Source organism: Staurois parvus, unplaced genomic scaffold (genome assembly GCF_062004578.1).
Source record: "Staurois parvus isolate SC_StPar_1 unplaced genomic scaffold, SC_StPar_1.0 ptg001973l, whole genome shotgun sequence".
NCBI classification, from domain to species: Eukaryota; Metazoa; Chordata; class Amphibia; order Anura; family Ranidae; genus Staurois; species Staurois parvus.
Window position 1 is genome coordinate 97121 of NW_028319769.1, and position 21031 is coordinate 118151.

Consider the following 21031-nt stretch of genomic DNA (forward strand, 5'->3'; position numbering starts at 1 on the left):
ACTGAATGTTGGCTCTCCCATCTATCTCTATCTGTCTCAGTGACACCAGGACGCACATGTTGGCTCTCCTATCTGTCTCAGTGACACCAGGACACACAGAGGGTGAATCTCCAGCAAGGGTCCCAACCTCTCCACACTCCATCCAAAGTGCAATACTTCTGGGGAAGTTTGGAGTTTTTGGAGCGTTTTCATATAATAACTGATAAATCATGTGAAGTGATCTGAAATGGAAGTTACCGTACCGACCATTCTACACCTCCATGACTCTGGTTCTGTAAAGTGACCAGAACTGACATTTTGGGGAAGTCCATTTTACTGATTAATAAATTTGTACCCGCTACGTCTGTGCCGCGTACTCACCGTAAGCTGGAGGCTGGTCGCTGAGTGTTGATAGGTTGTAATATTTCCACTCACAGTCGATTTGCAGATAGCGGGTCACCAGACCTTCCTATTGGACAATAAAACCCAGCAGTGAGCAATCCCATATAGACAAGTCAATCACAAGATATTACAAAGGGGTCCAACCTCAACCCCCCCCCCCCCCCCCCAATCAGTGAATGGAGCTTTCATCGGGGGAACCTTGGGTGAATTTCTATGTTTACCAATTCATGTTTTGGTGAATTTTGGGTAAAATTCCCATAGTGTCTTGTATGGCAAGTGAACCTACATTTTTTCACAGTCATGGCAAGAGTACTTTGTGTACAGAACACCCCAAGAATTCCCATCCCCCTTCTTCTGTAATGGGCTCCCTGCTCTTCTCAGAAGCCGGCACAGAACGTGAAGCCAAATTACAGCCATACTGTGCCACAGGATTGTTACTGAGATGCCTTTAGGGTGTCTTTTGTGTAGAGAGGGACTTCTTATTATAACTCTGCGATGGATTATATACAGGTGAAACGCAAAAAATGAGAATCTGGTGCATTCATTCATTCATTCATTCATTTATTTTCAGTGCAGCAACTTAAAAGGTGACACTAATACATGAGATAGACTCATTCCATGCAAAGCAAGATAGTTCAAGCCGCGATTTGTCATCATTGTGATGATTATGGCTTACAGCTCATGAAAACCCCAAATCCACAATCTCAGAAAATGAGAATATTCCATGCAATCAATAAAACACGGATTGTACATAGAACAATATCGCACCTCTGAGAAGTAGAAGCTGCATATGTACTCAGTACTTGGTTGGGGCCCCTTTTGCAGCAATTACTGCCTCAATGCGGCGTGGCATGGAAGCTATTAGCCTGTGGCACTGCTGAGGTGTTATGGAAGACCAGGATGCTTCAATAGCGGCCTTCAGCTCTTCTGCATTGTCCGGTCTCATGTCTCTCATCTTTCTCTTGGCAATGCCCCATAGATTCTCTATGGGGTTCAGGTCAGGCGAGTTTGCTGGCCAATCAAGAACAGTAATCCCACGGTCATTGAACCAGGTTTTGGTGCTTTTGGCAGTGTGGGCGGAGCCAAGTCCTGCTGGAAAATGAAGTCAGCATCCCCATAAAGCTGGTCTGCGGAAGGAAGCATGAAGTGCTCCAAAATCTCCTGGTAGACGGCTGCGGTGACCCTGGACTTCATGAAGCACAGTGGGCCAACACCAGCAGATGACATGGCTCCCCAAATCAACACAAACTGTGGAAACTTCACACTGGACTTCAAGCATCTTGCAGTGTGTGCCTCTCCATTCTTCCTCCATACTCGGGGTCCTTGTGCCTCTCCATTCTTCCTCCATACTCGGGGTCCTTGGGCCTCTCCATTCTTCCTCCATACTCGGGGTCCTTGTGCCTCTCCATTCTTCCTCCATACTCGGGGTCCTTGGGCCTCTCCATTCTTCCTCCATACTCGGGGTCCTTGTGCCTCTCCATTCTTCCTCCATACTCGGGGTCCTTGTGCCTCTCCATTCTTCCTCCATACTCTGGGTCCTTGGGCCTCTCCATTCTTCCTCCATACTCGGGGTCCTTGTGCCTCTCCATTCTTCCTCCATACTCGGGGTCCTTGGGCCTCTCCATTCTTCCTCCATACTCGGGATCCTTGGGCCTCTCCATTCTTCCTCCATACTCGGGGTCCTTGTGCCACTCCATTCTTCTTCCATACTCAGGGTCCATGAGCCTCTCCATTCTTCCTCCATACTCTGGGTCCATGAGCCTCTCCATTCTTCCTCCATACTCGGGGTCCTTGGTTTCCAAATGAGATGCAAAAGTTGCTCTCATCAGAAAAGAGGACTTTGGACCACTGAGCAGCAGACCAGGTCTGTTTTTCTTTAGCCCAGGTAAGACGCTTCTGACGTTGTTTGTTGTTCAGGAGCGGCTTGACAAGAGGAATACGACATTTGAAGCCCATGTCCAGGATCCGTCTGTGTGTGGTGGCTCTTGATGCACTGACTCCAGCCTCAGTCCACTCCTTGTGAAAGTCCCCAACACTTTTGAATGGCCTTTTCCTGACAATCCTCTCCAGGCTGCGGTCATTCAGTCCAAGACAAAGTGCTCCAAAGTGCTTCCCTTCCACATAACTTTCTATTAATGTGCTTTGATACAGCACTTTGGGAACATCCAACTTCTTCTGCAATTCCCTTTTGAGGCTTTCCCTCCTTATGGAGGGTGTCAGTGATGGTGTCAGGTCAGCAGTCTTTCCCATGAATGGGATTCCTACTGAACCAGACTGAGAGACCATTTAAAGGCTCAGGAACCCTTTGCAGGTGTTATGGCTGAATGAGCTGATTAGAGTGGGACACCTTGAGCCGAGATTATTCCACCTTTTCGCAATATTCTCATTTTCTGAGATTGTGGATTTGGGGTTTTCATGAGCTGTAAGCCATAATCATCACAATGATGACAAATCACGGCTGGAACTATCTTGCTTTGCATGGAATGAGTCTCATATATTAGTTTCACCTTTTAAGTTGCTGCAGTGAAATAAATGAACTTTTGCACCAGATTCAAATTTTTTTAGTTTAACCTGTGTGTGTATATACATATATATGTGTGTATATGTGTGTATATATATATATGAGAGAGAGATCCTGACAACTTAGCAGGCAGTGTAAAGTTGGACACAGACTGATCGAAATTTGGCCGGTTCTGCAGGGACCAGCTCCGTTTTGATTGGTGTATGGCTTTCCTTGTGGGACAGAAATTGATCATGCTGGAAAACCTTCAGTAATCAGTATTCTGACAGTTGTGGGGATTCCGCCTCACTTGTGTGAATGGAGGAATCTGTTACATGTCTGCTGGCGAGGATTCACCGATGTCACCAAAGTCAAGCTGGTAAAATGCGATCCGTTTTGCTCTATTCCTGGCGGTGAATATGTCTGTGGATGTGTAACTTTCACTTGGCGAGGAAATGATCAGATACACGGAATGGATGGTCTGAAATCTCAGGGTCCTTTGTAGGAGATGACGGGTGGAGGGTCGGCGGTGGTACTCACCGGGTCCAATTCACAGAGAAAAGCCGCATTAAACTGACCAATCTCCATTCCGAGTTCTGCTGCCTGGACATAATAGAGAAGAGCTGCTGACCTGAAAAAGAGACAATGGCGTTATCTATCATCCTGGACTGCTAGGCATGGACTGTATCTGGAGTGTTCTGGAAGGGCCCGGACTTTATTCCCCAAACTTCTGCCCTGTATGTACTAATAATGGAATGTTCCAGAAGGGCCCGGACTTTATTCCCCAAACTTCTGCCCTGTATGAACTAATAATGGAATGTTCCTGAAGGGTCCGCACTTTACTCTTATGTCTATAGAGAAGGCTCCATGTCTATAGGGGGGGCTCCATGTCTATAGGGGGGGCTCCATGTCTATAGGGAGTGCTGCATGTCTGTAGAAAAGGCTGCATGTCTATAGGAAGAGCTCCATGTCTACAGGGAGGGCTCCATGTCTATAGAGAAGGCTCCATGTCTACAGGGAAGGCTGAGTGTCTACAGGGAGGGCTCCATGTCTACAGGGAGGGCTCCATGTCTGTAGGGAGGGCTCCATGTCTACAGGGAGGGCTCCATGTCTATAGGGAGAGCTCCATGTCTCCAGGGAAGGCTGAGTGTCTACAGGGAGGGCTCCATGTCTACAGGGAGGGCTCTATGCCTATAGGGGGGCTCCATGTCTGTAGGGAGGGCTCCATGTCTATAGAAAAGGCTGCATGTCTATAGGGAGAGCTCCATGTCTATAGGGAGGGCCCCATGTCTATAGAGAAGGCTCTATGTCTACAGGGAAGGCTGAGTGTCTACAGTGAGAGCTCCATGTCTACAGGGAGGGTTCTATGCCTATAGGGAGGGCTCTATGTCTATAGAGAAGGCTCTATGTCTACAGGGAAGGCTGAGTGTCTACAGGGAGGGTTCTATGCCTATATGGAGGGCTCCATGTCTGTAGGGAAAGGCTCCATGTCCATAGGGAAGGCTGAGGATCTATAGGGAAGACTTAGTGTCTATAAGGTTAGGGTTATTAGGTTCATCACTTGAACCATCTCTTACCAGGACCGATCCAGGTAATTATCCAAAGCTTTGCGTAGCACGGCTCCCAGGTACCCGTTCTGTTCTCCTGCCCACTTAGTCCACCTAAGAAAGGAAATTGTAGTTAAACTTCTCCCAGCTGAAGAAATTTGAATTTGCACAATCAGTGCAGAAGCCAAAGCCTCCTCATGACCACAAAAGTCTATATTGGGAATTTATTGAAGCTATAAAGAGACTTCTCTGGTGGTGTGGCCCCTTTAACATGACCTGTACCTATCTAATGAAAGCTCTGTGCCATCTTCTGTACTCCGGATTCAGGTACTTCTTACCAATGCCCCTTTATGAATCTGTCACAATGGTTATGAATCACCGCTGGTTCTCAGATCAGCAAACTGGGGGTAATTAAGCTCGGGTTGGTGTGCAGAGAGACACTGGTGCTAAGAACTAGACATATCTCCTGGAAGTTGTCATTAATGTGGATGCTTCCTGCACCTGGTTTGTGGGTTTCTAGGATGCCGATGGTTGCCGGTGTCCTATCAACCATTCACTGATCCTCGGTCTCATTCAGCTGCCATCCGTCATACTACCCAACCGACAGCTGAAAGCAGACGAAGGAAGTTCTGCCTGACACCATTGTTTATATACGACCATGAATCTCACCGTCAACAGCTGAATGGACCAGTGAGGAGTCATCAGATGCTAGGATGATGTCCTGGCTAGCAGGAGGGTGAACCCTGAGGATGGAATGTTGGTGGTATGGGCACTCCATGTGACAGATTCGTATAGCTGTTACCCCAAAAACAAACACATGTCCCAACTACAACAGATCCAGTCCCGTGTTCTAAGGGTGTCCACAGTGCCAATAGCAATTGCCAAATGAAAGTGATTGAGTGAGATCAGTCATGCAGAGCAGCTTACCCAATGCAGGCGCATTTAGATCTCCTGTGCTGAGATCCACCACATTGGGTAAGCTGCTCTGCATGACTGATCTCACTCAATCACTGAAGGACTTTCATTTGGCAATTGCTTTTGGCACTGTGAACACCCTTCGAACATGGGACTGGATCTGTTGTAGTTGGGACATTCGTTTGTCTTGGACTGAATTGCACCAAGTTTTCCGGGACTAATACATACATATAGTTTTTTTTATTATGTAAGCACTTGGTTTCACTTTATTCTATTTCATTTCTTTCTCTATTTACAGATCAGGGGGGTCAGGGGGACCTACTCAATATTAGGTGGGTGGTCAAAGTGTTATGACTGATCGGTGTATCTCCTATAGGAGCTGACAATTCACGCCAAGATGAAAGTTATCAATCTTCATGAAGCAATACGCAGCATCCTCTTCTCTCACACACGGGGATGCACACTGTTCATTCAGCCATTACTTCAGCTATCAGACTTCTAGTGGAGTCAATGGAGAGGATTTACTATTATTTATTTATTTCCGGTACTTATATAGCGCCGTCCATTTACGCAGCGCTTTACATATATATCGTACATTCACATCAGTCCCCGCCCCTGAGGAGCGTACAATCTAAGGTCCCTAACTTTCATTCATACATACACATACTAGGACCAATTTAGATAGGATCCAATTAACCTACCAGCATGTCTTTGGAGTGTGGGAGGAAACCGGAGTACCCAGAGGAAACCCACGCAGGCACAGGGAGAATATGCAGACTCCAGGCAAGTGGTGCCTTGGTTTGGAATTGAACCTACAACCCTAGTACTACCAGGCGGAAGTGCTAACCATTTAGCCACTGTGCTGCCCATTGGCTGATTGTAGTGTACTGTGCAATTTTTTTAGCTCACACAAGATTGGAGGATGGAAGTCAGCAGAGCATCACTTCATTCTCTCAGCTCTGAGGAGTTCCCCAGCAAAATAAGTGGGCTATTGACCTTAAACAGCAAGTTCATGGAGGCCACCATGGGGAACTCATGGTGCCCCAGGAGGTTTTAAAATCTGTACAGCTTTGTAGAGTGGATTAGTTCATTTTATTGTCATACCTGTAGACCATTAGGGTCCTCCCAGAAGTCTGCATGAAAAACTCCCAGTTAGTGACCCCCCATGTTCTGACTCGTTGCTAGGACATGAGACCCATTGGTCTTCTCTATAATGCTGGGATTATAACAGTTCTCACATCCTAGTAACATGGCAGGACATGGGAGTCAGTAACTGGGATTTTTAGACAGTCTTCTGGGGGTTCCAAATGGCCTCCAGGTATGACAATGAAATTAACAAACGATGTACAAAGCTGCACAGTTTTTAATATCTTCCGGGGCCCATTGACTGGAGCCGGCTAGTTTCTGGAGAAAGTGAACTTACCCTTTAAGTAAATCAGCCCAATGAATGTATGTCACCTATCATATCAATTGTACTTACAACACAGCGTCATACGGCAGTCGGTTCACCACCCCAGGGATGCCCTGGATCCAGCAAGCGGAGACGTGTACAGCTGCATCAATATGGCCACGAGTGGCGGACTTCAAGTAGTATCGGTAGGCTGCGGACTGAAGTAATATCCATTAGAGACGCATGTGTGCAGAATGTCTGAACCAATGGGAGAGCTCCAGCAGCAGCACTTAGTAATTGTCTATCCTATATTATACACACTAATGACCCGTCTGTTACCATCTGTAGTAATGGTTCCGTCCAATGACCCGTCTGTTTTAATCTGTAGTAATGGTTCCGTCCAATGACCCGTCTGTTACCATCTGTAGTAATGGTTCCGTCCAATGACCCGTCTGTTATTATCTGCAGTAATGGTTCCGTCCAATGATCTGTCTGTTATTATCTATAGTAATGGTACCGTCCAATGACCCGTCTGTTATTATCTGCAGCAATGGTTCCGTCCAATGACCCGTCTGTTATTATCTGCAGTAATGGTACCGTCCAATGACCCGTCTGTTATTATCTGCAGCAATGGTTCCGTCCAATGACCCGTCTGTTATTATCTGTAGTAATGGTACCGTCCAATGACCCGTCTGTTATTATCTGTAGTAATGGTTCCGTCCAATGACCCGTCTGTTATTATCTGCAGTAATGGTACCGTCCAATGATCCGTCTGTTATTATCTGCAGTAATGGTTCCGTCCAATGACCCGTCTGTTATTATCTGTAGTAATGGTACCGTCCAATGTCCCGTCTGTTATTATCTGTAGTAATGGTACCGTCCAATGATCCGTCTGTTATTATCTGTAGTAATGGTACCGTCCAATGTCCCGTCTGTTATTATCTGCAGTAATGGTACCGTCCAATGATCCGTCTGTTATTATCTGTAGTAATGGTTCCGTCCAATGATCCGTCTGTTATTATCTGTAGTAATGGTACCGTCCAATGTCCCGTCTGTTATTATCTGCAGTAATGGTTCCGTCCAATGATCCGTCTGTTATTATCTGTAGTAATGGTTCCGTCCAATGACCCGTCTGTTATTATCTGCAGTAATGGTTCCGTCCAATGACCCGTCTGTTACCATCTGTAGTAATGGTTCCGTCCAATGACCCGTCTGTTATTATCTGCAGTAATGGTTCCGTCCAATGACCCGTCTGTTATTATCTGTAGTAATGGTTCCGTCCAATGACCCGTCTGTTATTATCTGTAGTAATGGTTCCGTCCAATGACCCGTCTGTTATTATCTGCAGTAATGGTACCGTCCAATGACCTGTCTGTTATTATCTATAGTAATGGTACCGTCCAATGACCCGTCTGTTATTATCTGTAGTAATGGTTCCGTCCAATGACCCGTCTGTTATTATCTGTAGTAATGGTTCCGTCCAATGATCCGTCTGTTACCATCTGTAGTAATGGTTCCGTCCAATGACCCGTCTGTTATTATCTGCAGTAATGGTTCCGTCCAATGACCCGTCTGTTATTATCTGTAGTAATGGTTCCGTCCAATGACCCGTCTGTTATTATCTGCAGTAATGGTTCCGTCCAATGACCCGTCTGTTATTATCTGTAGTAATGGATCCGTCCAATGACCCGTCTGTTATTATCTGTAGTAATGGTTCCGTCCAATGACCCGTCTGTTATTATCTGTAGTAATGGTTCCGTCCAATGACCCGTCTGTTACCATCTGTAGTAATGGTTCCGTCCAATGATCCGTCTGTTATTATCTGCAGTAATGGTTCCGTCCAATGACCCGTCTGTTATTATCTGCAGTAATGGTTCCGTCCAATGACCCGTCTGTTATTATCTGCAGTAATGGTTCCGTCCAATGACCCGTCTGTTATTATCTGCAGTAATGGTTCCGTCCAATGACCCGTCTGTTATTATCTGTAGTAATGGTTCCGTCCAATGTCCCGTCTGTTATTATCTGTAGTAATGGTACCGTCCAATGACCCGTCTGTTATTATCTGTAGTAATGGTACCGTCCAATGACCCGTCTGTTATTATCTATAGTAATGGTACCGTCCAATGACCCGTCTGTTATTATCTGTAGTAATGGTTCCGTCCAATGGCCCGTCTGTTACCATCTGTAGTAATGGTTCCGTCCAATGATCCGTCTGTTATTATCTGCAGTAATGGTTCCGTCCAATGACCCGTCTGTTATTATCTGCAGTAATGGTTCCGTCCAATGATCCGTCTGTTATTATCTGCAGTAATGGTTCCGTCCAATGACCCGTCTGTTATTATCTGTAGTAATGGTTCCGTCCAATGACCCGTCTGTTATTATCTATAGTAATGGTTCCGTCCAATGACCCGTCTGTTATTATCTGCAGTAATGGTTCCGTCCAATGATCCGTCTGTTATTATCTGTAGTAATGGTACCGTCCAATGACCCGTCTATTATTATCTGTAGTAATGGTTCCGTCCAATGACCCGTCTGTTATTATCTGTAGTAATGGTTCCGTCCAATGACCCGTCTGTTATCTGTAGTAATGGTTCCGTCCAATGTCCCGTCTGTTATTATCTGTAGTAATGGTACCGTCCAATGACCCGTCTGTTATTATCTGCAGTAATGGTTCCGTCCAATGACCCGTCTGTTATTATCTGTAGTAATGGTTCCGTCCAATGACCCGTCTGTTATTATCTGTAGTAATGGTTCCGTCCAATGATCCGTCTGTTATTATCTGTAGTAATGGTACCGTCCAATGACCCGTCTATTATTATCTGTAGTAATGGTTCCGTCCAATGACCCGTCTGTTATTATCTGTAGTAATGGTTCCGTCCAATGACCCGTCTGTTATCTGTAGTAATGGTTCCGTCCAATGTCCCGTCTGTTATTATCTGTAGTAATGGTACCGTCCAATGACCCGTCTGTTATTATCTGTAGTAATGGTTCCGTCCAATGACCCGTCTGTTATTATCTGCAGTAATGGTTCCGTCCAATGACCCGTCTGTTACCATCTGTAGTAATGGTACCGTCCAATGACCCGTCTGTTATTATCTATAGTAATGGTACCGTCCAATGACCCGTCTGTTATTATCTGCAGTAATGGTACCGTCCAATGACCCGTCTGTTATTATCTGTAGTAATGGTTCCGTCCAATGTCCCGTCTGTTATTATCTGCAGTAATGGTTCCGTCCAATGACCCGTCTGTTATTATCTGTAGTAATGGTTCCGTCCAATGACCCGTCTGTTATCTGTAGTAATGGTTCCGTCCAATGTCCCGTCTGTTATTATCTGTAGTAATGGTACCGTCCAATGACCCGTCTGTTATTATCTGCAGTAATGGTTCCGTCCAATGACCCGTCTGTTATTATCTGTAGTAATGGTTCCGTCCAATGACCCGTCTGTTATTATCTGTAGTAATGGTTCCGTCCAATGATCCGTCTGTTATTATCTGTAGTAATGGTACCGTCCAATGACCCGTCTATTATTATCTGTAGTAATGGTTCCGTCCAATGACCCGTCTGTTATTATCTGTAGTAATGGTTCCGTCCAATGACCCGTCTGTTATCTGTAGTAATGGTTCCGTCCAATGTCCCGTCTGTTATTATCTGTAGTAATGGTACCGTCCAATGACCCGTCTGTTATTATCTGTAGTAATGGTTCCGTCCAATGACCCGTCTGTTATTATCTGCAGTAATGGTTCCGTCCAATGACCCGTCTGTTACCATCTGTAGTAATGGTACCGTCCAATGACCCGTCTGTTATTATCTATAGTAATGGTACCGTCCAATGACCCGTCTGTTATTATCTGCAGTAATGGTACCGTCCAATGACCCGTCTGTTATTATCTGTAGTAATGGTTCCGTCCAATGTCCCGTCTGTTATTATCTGCAGTAATGGTTCCGTCCAATGACCCGTCTGTTATTATCTGTAGTAATGGTTCCGTCCAATGTCCCGTCTGTTATTATCTGCAGTAATGGTTCCGTCCAATGTCCCGTCTGTTATTATCTGTAGTAATGGTACCGTCCAATGACCCGTCTGTTATTATCTGTAGTAATGGTACCGTCCAATGACCCGTCTGTTACCATCTACAGTAATGGTACCGTCCAATGACCCGTCTGTTATTATCTGTAGTAATGGTTCCGTCCAATGACCCGTCTGTTATTATCTACAGTAATGGTTCCGTCCAATGACCCGTCTGTTACCATCTACAGTAATGGTACCGTCCAATGACCCGTCTGTTACCATCTACAGTAATGGTACCGTCCAATGACCCGTCTGTTATTATCTGTAGTAATGGTACCGTCCAATGACCCGTCTGTTACCATCTACAGTAATGGTACCGTCCAATGACCCGTCTGTTACCATCTACAGTAATGGTACCGTCCAATGACCCGTCTGTTACCATCTGTAGTAATTAGAGATGAGCGAATCGAACTCGGCGAAGTGGAATTCGTTTCGAATATTAGGAAATTTTTCCTAAAATGGCGGCGACATGTGCGGCGACGGAGCGGGGATGTCTGGGAAGGCGCGCAGACAAGGCGCGCTGACCCATAATGCATTCATTCATGACATGTGATCGCATTAGCCAATCAGCAGCCAGCCAGCCAGCACTGTGTAATGGTCGAGCTATAAATGGCGGCCATTTTAGAATTCTCCATTTGCCTCCAGTCATTCAAGAGAGGCAGACCTGTCTGTATTGAGGGAGAGATTTAGGGACAGAGAAACGTTACTTAGGGACATAGAAACGTTACTTAGGGCCACAGAAACGTTACTTAGGGCCAGAGAAACGTTACTTAGGGCCACAGAAACGTTACTTAGGGCCACAGAAACGTTACTTAGGGCCACAGAAACGTTACTTAGGGATACAGAAACGTTACTTAGGGCCACAGAAACGTTACTTAGGGCCACAGAATCGTTACTTAGGGCCACAGAAACGTTACTTAGGGCCACAGAAACGTTACTTAGGGCCACAGAATCGTTACTTAGGGACACAGAACCGTTACTTAGGGCCACAGAAACGTTACTTAGGGACACAGAATTGTTACTCAGAGACACAGAATTGTTACTTAGGGACACAGAATTGTTACTCAGGGACAGACACAGAATTGTTACTCAGGGACAGACACTGAATTGTTACTCAGGGACAGACACAGAATTGTTACTGAGGGACAGACACAGAATTGTTACTGAGGGACACAGAATTGTTACTGAGGGACACAGAATTGTTACTCAGGGACAGACACAGAATTGTTACTCAGGGACAGACACAGAATTGTTACTCAGGGACAGACACAGAATTGTTACTCAGGGACAGACACAGAATTGTTACTGAGGGACACAGAATTGTTACTGAGGGACACAGAATTGTTACTGAGGGACACAGAATTGTTACTCAGGGACAGACACAGAATTGTTACTCAGGGACACAGAATTGTTACTGAGGGACACAGAAGTGTTACTGAGGGACACAGAATTGTTACTCAGGGACAGACACAGAATTGTTACTCAGGGACACAGAATCGTTTAATTAAAGAGTATGTCAGACAACATGCAGAGGAGTGGCAGAGGAGGCAATGTTTTAGGAGCGAGCAGACGTGGCAGCAGAGGAAGGGGTCGAGGCAGCACTAGTCGCAGCCAGAGGCCAGTGCTCCCGGTGTCATCCAGCGGTCGTGTCTCCACCGACAACCCTGCCGTCATCGATTGGTTGGCTCGGTCGTCTTCCTCTTCCCAGGTCACCTCTGACACCTACAGCCAACGGTCGGTGGGTACGTCAGACACAACCGTTAGTTGGCATGGCCCGGGAGCAAGCCCACTGAAATCACGTGTCCTCTACCTGCCCCTGTCCTTTGGTGTTCCCTCACCAAGCGAAGTATCGCATGCTGTGGGCCAGTGAGGAGTATCGGGGGCAAAGTTTCCTACTCGGCGGTGTGGCAATTTTTCGTCAAGCTGCCCGAGGAAGTAAACGTAGCCGTATGTCGACTATGTGGCCAGAAAGTCAAGCGTGGCCAGGGGGCCCATGTTGGGACTACAGCGTTGCGGCAGCATATGCAGCGTCGCCATTTGGTGGCCTGGGAAAACCGTGATAAAGATACGGCGGTTCTGCCCGCCCCAGCCCCCGCTCCATCACCCGCTCCGTTACTTGCTCCGTCACCCGACGTCAATCGCCCTCTATCAGCCAGTCAAGGCTCCAACACCTCTGCTGAGGGGAGTTGTCGCTCGTTGGCATCTTCCGCTCGTTCAGATGCTCCTTCTCCTGCTACTCCTCTTCACGGATTCCGTCAGCAGTCTTTCTTGGAATCCGTTTCCAAGAGACAACAGTTTGCGAGCACGCACCCGACGGTGCAAAAGCTGAACGTCCTCCTGTCCAAGTTGCTGGTGCTGCAGTCCCTCCCTTTCCAAGTGGTGGACTCAGCACCTTTCCGAGAAATGATGGCTTGTGCCGCGCCACGGTGGAGAGTGCCAAGCCGTCATTTCTTCGCCAAAAAGGCAGTGCCAGCCCTGCATTCACATGTAGAAGAGATGGTGGGCCAGTCTTTGAGCATGTCGGTCTCTGCCAAAGTGCACGGCAGCGCCGACGTGTGGAGCTGTAACTACGGTCAGGGACAGTACATGTCATTTACGGCCCACTGGGTGAACGTGGTGCCGGCACAGCCGCACCAGCAACTTGGACAGGTCACGCCGCTTTTGCCTCCACGTTTGCACGTCCTTGGTCCGGCAAAGATGTCCGCCTCTACCACCTCTTCTTCCGCCGTGTCCTCAGCCGCCACCCCCGTGCCAAGTCCCATTACCCGACTGGCATATCACTTGTGCAGGGCGCAACGGTGTCACGCTGTTCTGCACCTGGTATGCCTTGGCGAACGTAGTCACACAGGGGAGGAACTTCTGAGTGTAATGAACAGAGAAATCGACAGATGGCTGTCTCCGCGCAAACTGAAAATCGGAACCATGTTGACCGACAACGGAAAGAACATGGTGTCTGCTCTGCGTCAAGGAAGGTTGTGCCATGCGCCATGCATTGCTCACGTGTTCAATCTGGTTGTCAAGCGGTTCCTAAAATCCACCATCCCACTGCAAGACATCCTTAAAATGTCACGTAAACTTTGCATGCATTTCAGCCATTCCTACACCGCAAAGCACACCCTCCTTGAGCTGCAGCGGCAGAACGGAATTCCACAGCATCGCCTGATCTGCGACGTTGCAACAAGGTGGAATTCAACCCTACACATGTTAGACCGCCTTTACGAACAGCGAAAGGCCATCACCGATTTCCTGATGTTACAAGCGGATAAAGGTACTCCCCTGTGTAACTTAGATGTCAGCCATTGGCAGCTCATGCGTGACACCTGCCGCTTGCTCAGGCCCTTTGAGGAGGCCACGCTATTCGTGAGTCGGCAGGACTATGGGATGAACGACGTCATTCCTCTGTTGCACGTCCTGGAACAAATGCTGTTAACAATGGCTGGTCAGGGTGCGGTAGACGTGGCGCACAGATCTCAACGCCACATGACCCCTGTGGGGGCAGGACAGGAAGAAGAGGAGGAGGTAGAGGAGGACATTTGTGCTCAGGAATTATTGAGTGAAATGGGTGGTTTTTCCACTCAGCGGACAGGAGTGGAGGAGCAGGAGCATCTGGTAGAGGAGGAGGAGACAGAGGACCCAGACGCACCGTGGCAGTATGCTGTGGAGATGGAGGCAGGGAGTCCCTCGCATTCCTTGGCACAAATGGCCCATAGCATGCTCAGTTGCTTGCGTAGCGACAGCCGAATAATAACCATCAGACAGAGGGATGACTTTTGGCTGTCCACCTTGTTGGACCCTCGCTATCGTTCCAAAATGGTGGCCTTTTTCACACCTGCTGAGAGGGAGGCCAAAATAACGTACTATAAAAACCACCTATGTAGTCAGTTGGTCTCTGCCTTTGTGCGCCAACGTCCATCCTCAGACACTGTGGGCCCTGTGCGCTCGCGTTCCGCTGCCATGGCAGCAGGGGAGGGGTGGGGTGGTAGGAGCAGTGGCAGCTCCACCAGCAGTGGCTGCCTCAGTCTGCAGTCGATGATGAGTAGCTTTCTTCACCAGCGCAGTGAGGAAACTACTAACCAGCCGCAGCAGCAGCAGCAGCAGCAGCATCATCAGGTGGACCTGGAGCAGGACCTCAAACAACAGGCTTGGGCCTACTTGGACAGCACCCTGCCAACCAAGGTAGACAATCCCCTTGACTACTGGGCAACGAAACTTGACCTTTGGCCCCAACTAGCTGAATTTGCCCTTGAAAGGCTGTCATGCCCGGCCAGTAGCGTGGCATCGGAGCGCGTGTTTAGTGCGGCAGGAGGTATTGTAACTCCGCGGAGGACACGACTGTCCACCCAAAGTGTGGAGAGACTCACGTTTGTGAAAATGAATCAGGCGTGGATTAGTCTGGATTTCAAACCACCAGTTCCTGACACAACTGACTAAATCCGCCATGAATCATGCCCCAAACATGTGCCACTTTCAGGTCTCCTCACACTGCTGGTGTGTTCCATTTTTTGTCATAGGGTGCTGGCAGATTACGGGCCTCCCATTGCTGCTGCCAGGCCCGTAATCTGCCATGGGCCCCTGTACCGCCTCCTCATGCTGCTGCCAGGTCCAGAATCTCTCATGGGTCCCTGTACGGCCTCCCATTGCTGCTGTCTCCATCGCCACACGCTGCCATGTGCCACTTTCAGGTCTCCTCACACTGCTGGTGGGTTCCATTTTTGTCATAGGGTGCTGTATGGCCTCCCATTGCTGCTGCCTCCACCGCCGCACTGTGGCTCCACACTCTGGTTTTGGCCCCGTGACTGCCCAAATGAGTGAAGTGTGCGGTGATTCTAAGATCGACGGCACTCATCTGCATGTCATACTGACTGACAGTATTATTTCTCTTCCCCAGCAGACTCCAAGGGCATTTAAATTAAAGGTACAGTGTTCTGCACTAATATAAAGGCTCTCTGAAGCCTAGAAACACCCTTTTATAAGTTAAAATTGCAGCGAATATATTCGCATCGAATCGAATTTATTCCGCGAATTCGCCGAATCAGCCGAATCGAATTTTTGAATACTTCGCTCATCTCTAGTAGTAATGGTTCCGTCCAATGACCCGTCTGTTATTATCTGTAGTAATGGTTCCGTCCAATGACCCGTCTGTTACCATCTACAGTAATGGTTCCGTCCAATGACCCGTCTGTTATTATCTACAGTAATGGTACCGTCCAATGACCCGTCTGTTATTATCTGCAGTAATGGTTCCGTCCAATGACCCGTCTGTTACTATCTGCAGTAATGGTATCGTCCAATGTCCCGTCTGTTATTATCTGTAGTAATGGTATCGTCCAATGTCCCGTCTGTTATTATCTGTAGTAATGGTTCCGTCCAATGACCCGTCTGTTATTATCTGTAGTAATGGTTCCGTCCAATGACCCGTCTGTTATTATCTGTAGTAATGGTACCGTCCAATGACCCGTCTGTTATTATCTGTAGTAATGGTTCCGTCCAATGACCCGTCTGTTACTATCTGTAGTAATGGTTCCGTCCAATGACCCGTCTGTTATTATCTACAGTAATGGTTCCGTCCAATGACCCGTCTGTTATTATCTGTAGTAATGGTACCGTCCAATGACCCGTCTGTTATTATCTACAGTAATGGTTCCGTCCAATGACCCGTCTGTTATTATCTGTAGTAATGGTTCCGTCCAATGTCCCGTCTGTTATTATCTGTAGTAATGGTACCGTCCAATGACCCGTCTGTTATTATCTGTAGTAATGGTTCCGTCCAATGACCCGTCTATTATTATCTGCAGTAATGGTACCGTCCAATGACCCGTCTGTTATTATCTACAGTAATGGTTCCGTCCAATGACCCGTCTGTTATTATCTGTAGTAATGGTACCGTCCAATGACCCGTCTGTTATTATCTGCAGTAATGGTACCGTCCAATGACCCGTCTGTTATTATCTGTAGTAATGGTTCCGTCCAATGACCCGTCTGTTATTATCTGCAGTAATGGTTCCGTCCAATGTCCCGTCTGTTATTATCTGTAGTAATGGTACCGTCCAATGACCCGTCTGTTATTATCTGTAGTAATGGTACCGTCCAATGACCCGTCTGTTATTATCTGTAGTAATGGTTCCGTCCAATGACCCGTCTGTTATTATCTGTAGTAATGGTTCCGTCCAATGACCCGTCTGTTATTATCTGTAGTAATGGTACCGTCCAATGACCCGTCTGTTATTATCTGCAGTAATGGTTCCGTCCAATGACCCGTCTGTTATTATCTGCAGTAATGGTTCCGTCCAATGACCCGTCTGTTATTATCTGTAGTAATGGTTCCGTCCAATGACCCGTCTGTTACCATCTGCAGTAATGGTTCCGTCCAATGACCCGTCTGTTACCATCTGCAGTAATGGTTCCGTCCAATGACCCGTCTGTTATTATCTGTAGTAATGGTTCCGTCCAATGACCCGTCTGTTACCATCTGCAGTAATGGTTCCGTCCAATGACCCGTCTGTTACCATCTGCAGTAATGGTTCCGTCCAATGACCCGTCTGTTATTATCTGCAGTAATCGTTCCGTCCAATGACCCGTCTGTTATTATCTGCAGTAATGGTTCCGTCCAATGACCCGTCTGTTACCATCTGCAGTAATGGTACCGTCCAATGACCCGTCTGTTATTATCTGCAGTAATGGTTCCGTCCAATGACCCGTCTGTTATTATCTACAGTAATGGTACCGTCCAATGACCCGTCTGTTATTATCTGCAGTAATGGTACCGTCCAATGACCCGTCTGTTACCATCTACAGTAATGGTACCGTCCAATGACCCGTCTGTTATTATCTGTAGTAATGGTTCCGTCCAATGACCCGTCTGTTATTATCTGCAGTAATGGTACCGTCCAATGACCCGTCTGTTACCATCTGCAGTAATGGTTCCATCCAATGACCCGTCTGTTATTATCTGCAGTAATGGTTCCGTCCAATGACCCGTCTGTTATTATCTGTAGTAATGGTTCCGTCCAATGACCCGTCTGTTATTATCTGTAGTAATGGTTCCGTCCAATGACCCGTCTGTTATTATCTGTAGTAATGGTTCCGTCCAATGACCCGTCTGTTATCTGTAGTAATGGTACCGTCCAATGACCCGTCTGTTACCATCTGTAGTAATGGTTCCGTCCAATGACCCGTCTGTTATCTGTAGTAATGGTACCGTCCAATGACCCGTCTGTTACCATCTGTAGTAATGGTACCGTCCAATGACCCGTCTGTTATTATCTGCAGTAATGGTTCCGTCCAATGACCCGTCTGTTATTATCTGCAGTAATGGTTCCGTCCAATGACCCGTCTGTTATTATCTGTAGTAATGGTTCCGTCCAATGACCCGTCTGTTACCATCTGCAGTAATGGTTCCGTCCAATGACCCGTCTGTTACCATCTGCAGTAATGGTACCGTCCAATGACCCGTCTGTTACCATCTGCAGTAATGGTTCCGTCCAATGACCCGTCTGTTATTATCTGTAGTAATGGTTCCGTCCAATGACCCGTCTGTTACCATCTGCAGTAATGGTTCCGTCCAATGACCCGTCTGTTATTATCTGCAGTAATGGTTCCGTCCAATGACCCGTCTGTTATTATCTGTAGTAATGGTTCCGTCCAATGACCCGTCTGTTATTATCTGCAGTAATGGTTCCGTCCAATGTCCCGTCTGTTATTATCTGTAGTAATGGTACCGTCCAATGACCCGTCTGTTACCATCTGCAGTAATGGTTCCGTCCAATGACCCATCTGTTATTATCTGTAGTAATGGTACCGTCCAATGACCCGTCTGTTACCATCTGCAGTAATGGTTCCGTCCAATGACCCGTCTGTTATTATCTGCAGTAATGGTTCCGTCCAATGTCCCGTCTGCTATTATCTGTAGTAATGGTACCGTCCAATGACCCGTCTGTTACCATCTGTAGTAATGGTTCCGTCCAATGACCCATCTGTTATTATCTGTAGTAATGGTTCCGTCCAATGACCCGTCTGGTATTATCTGTAGTAATGGTTCCGTCCAATGACCCGTCTGTTATTATCTGTAGTAATGGTTCCGTCCAATGACCCGTCTGTTATTATCTGTAGTAATGGTACCGTCCAATGACCCGTCTGTTATTATCTGCAGTAATGGTTCCGTCCAATGACCCGTCTGTTATTATCTGCAGTAATGGTTCCGTCCAATGACCCGTCTGTTATTATCTGTAGTAATGGTTCCGTCCAATGACCCGTCTGTTACCATCTGCAGTAATGGTTCCGTCCAATGACCCGTCTGTTACCATCTGCAGTAATGGTTCCGTCCAATGACCCGTCTGTTATTATCTGTAGTAATGGTTCCGTCCAATGACCCGTCTGTTACCATCTGCAGTAATGGTTCCGTCCAATGACCCGTCTGTTACCATCTGCAGTAATGGTTCCGTCCAATGACCCGTCTGTTATTATCTGCAGTAATCGTTCCGTCCAATGACCCGTCTGTTATTATCTGCAGTAATGGTTCCGTCCAATGACCCGTCTGTTACCATCTGCAGTAATGGTACCGTCCAATGACCCGTCTGTTATTATCTGCAGTAATGGTTCCGTCCAATGACCCGTCTGTTATTATCTACAGTAATGGTACCGTCCAATGACCCGTCTGTTATTATCTGCAGTAATGGTACCGTCCAATGACCCGTCTGTTACCATCTACAGTAATGGTACCGTCCAATGACCCGTCTGTTATTATCTGTAGTAATGGTTCCGTCCAATGACCCGTCTGTTATTATCTGCAGTAATGGTACCGTCCAATGACCCGTCTGTTACCATCTGCAGTAATGGTTCCATCCAATGACCCGTCTGTTATTATCTGCAGTAATGGTTCTGTCCAATGACCCGTCTGTTATTATCTGCAGTAATGGTACCGTCCAATGACCCGTCTGTTACCATCTGCAGTAATGGTTCCGTCCAATGACCCGTCTGTTATTATCTGTAGTAATGGTTCCGTCCAATGACCCGTCTGTTATTATCTGTAGTAATGGTTCCGTCCAATGACCCGTCTGTTATTATCTGTAGTAATGGTTCCGTCCAATGACCCGTCTGTTATCTGTAGTAATGGTACCGTCCAATGACCCGTCTGTTACCATCTGTAGTAATGGTTCCGTCCAATGACCCGTCTGTTATCTGTAGTAATGGTACCGTCCAATGACCCGTCTGTTACCATCTGTAGTAATGGTACCGTCCAATGACCCGTCTGTTATTATCTGCAGTAATGGTTCCGTCCAATGACCCGTCTGTTATTATCTGCAGTAATGGTTCCGTCCAATGACCCGTCTGTTATTATCTGTAGTAATGGTTCCGTCCAATGACCCGTCTGTTACCATCTGCAGTAATGGTTCCGTCCAATGACCCGTCTGTTACCATCTGCAGTAATGGTACCGTCCAATGACCCGTCTGTTACCATCTGCAGTAATGGTTCCGTCCAATGACCCGTCTGTTATTATCTGTAGTAATGGTTCCGTCCAATGACCCGTCTGTTACCATCTGCAGTAATGGTTCCGTCCAATGACCCGTCTGTTATTATCTGCAGTAATGGTTCCGTCCAATGACCCGTCTGTTATTATCTGTAGTAATGGTTCCGTCCAATGACCCGTCTGTTATTATCTGCAGTAATGGTTCCGTCCAATGTCCCGTCTGTTATTATCTGTAGTAATGGTACCGTCCAATGACCCGTCTGTTACCATCTGCAGTAATGGTTCCGTCCAATGACCCATCTGTTATTATCTGTAGTAATGGTACCGTCCAATGACCCGTCTGTTACCATCTGCAGTAATGGTTCCGTCCAATGACCCGTCTGTTATTATCTGCAGTAATGGTTCCGTCCAATGTCCCGTCTGCTATTATCTGTAGTAATGGTACCGTCCAATGACCCGTCTGTTACCATCTGCAGTAATGGTTCCGTCCAATGACCCATCTGTTATTATCTGTAGTAATGGTTCCGTCCAATGACCCGTCTGTTATTATCTGTAGTAATGGTTCCGTCCAATGACCCGTCTGTTATTATCTGTAGTAATGGTTCCGTCCAATGACCCGTCTGTTATTATCTGTAGTAATGGTACCGTCCAATGACCCGTCTGTTATTATCTGTAGTAATGGTTCCGTCCAATGACCCGTCTGTTATTATCTGTAGTAATGGTTCCGTCCAATGACCCGTCTGTTACCATCTGCAGTAATGGT

At 47.0% G+C, this 21031-nt stretch overlaps 1 protein-coding gene across 1 annotated transcript in view; it reads right to left on the reverse strand.

Annotated features, from left to right (window-relative positions):
- Window positions 1-21031, reverse strand: part of LOC149433127 (protein sel-1 homolog 3-like) — a 141531-nt gene that overhangs the window by 44808 nt on the left and 75692 nt on the right. The window contains exons 16-19 of the mRNA XM_089664624.1: window positions 6824-6951; window positions 4459-4542; window positions 3422-3512; window positions 361-448 (exon numbers count right to left, since the gene is read on the reverse strand). Coding sequence (XP_089520750.1) covers window positions 361-448; window positions 3422-3512; window positions 4459-4542; window positions 6824-6951 — 391 coding nt within the window. The remainder of the gene's footprint in view (window positions 1-360; window positions 449-3421; window positions 3513-4458; window positions 4543-6823; window positions 6952-21031) is intronic.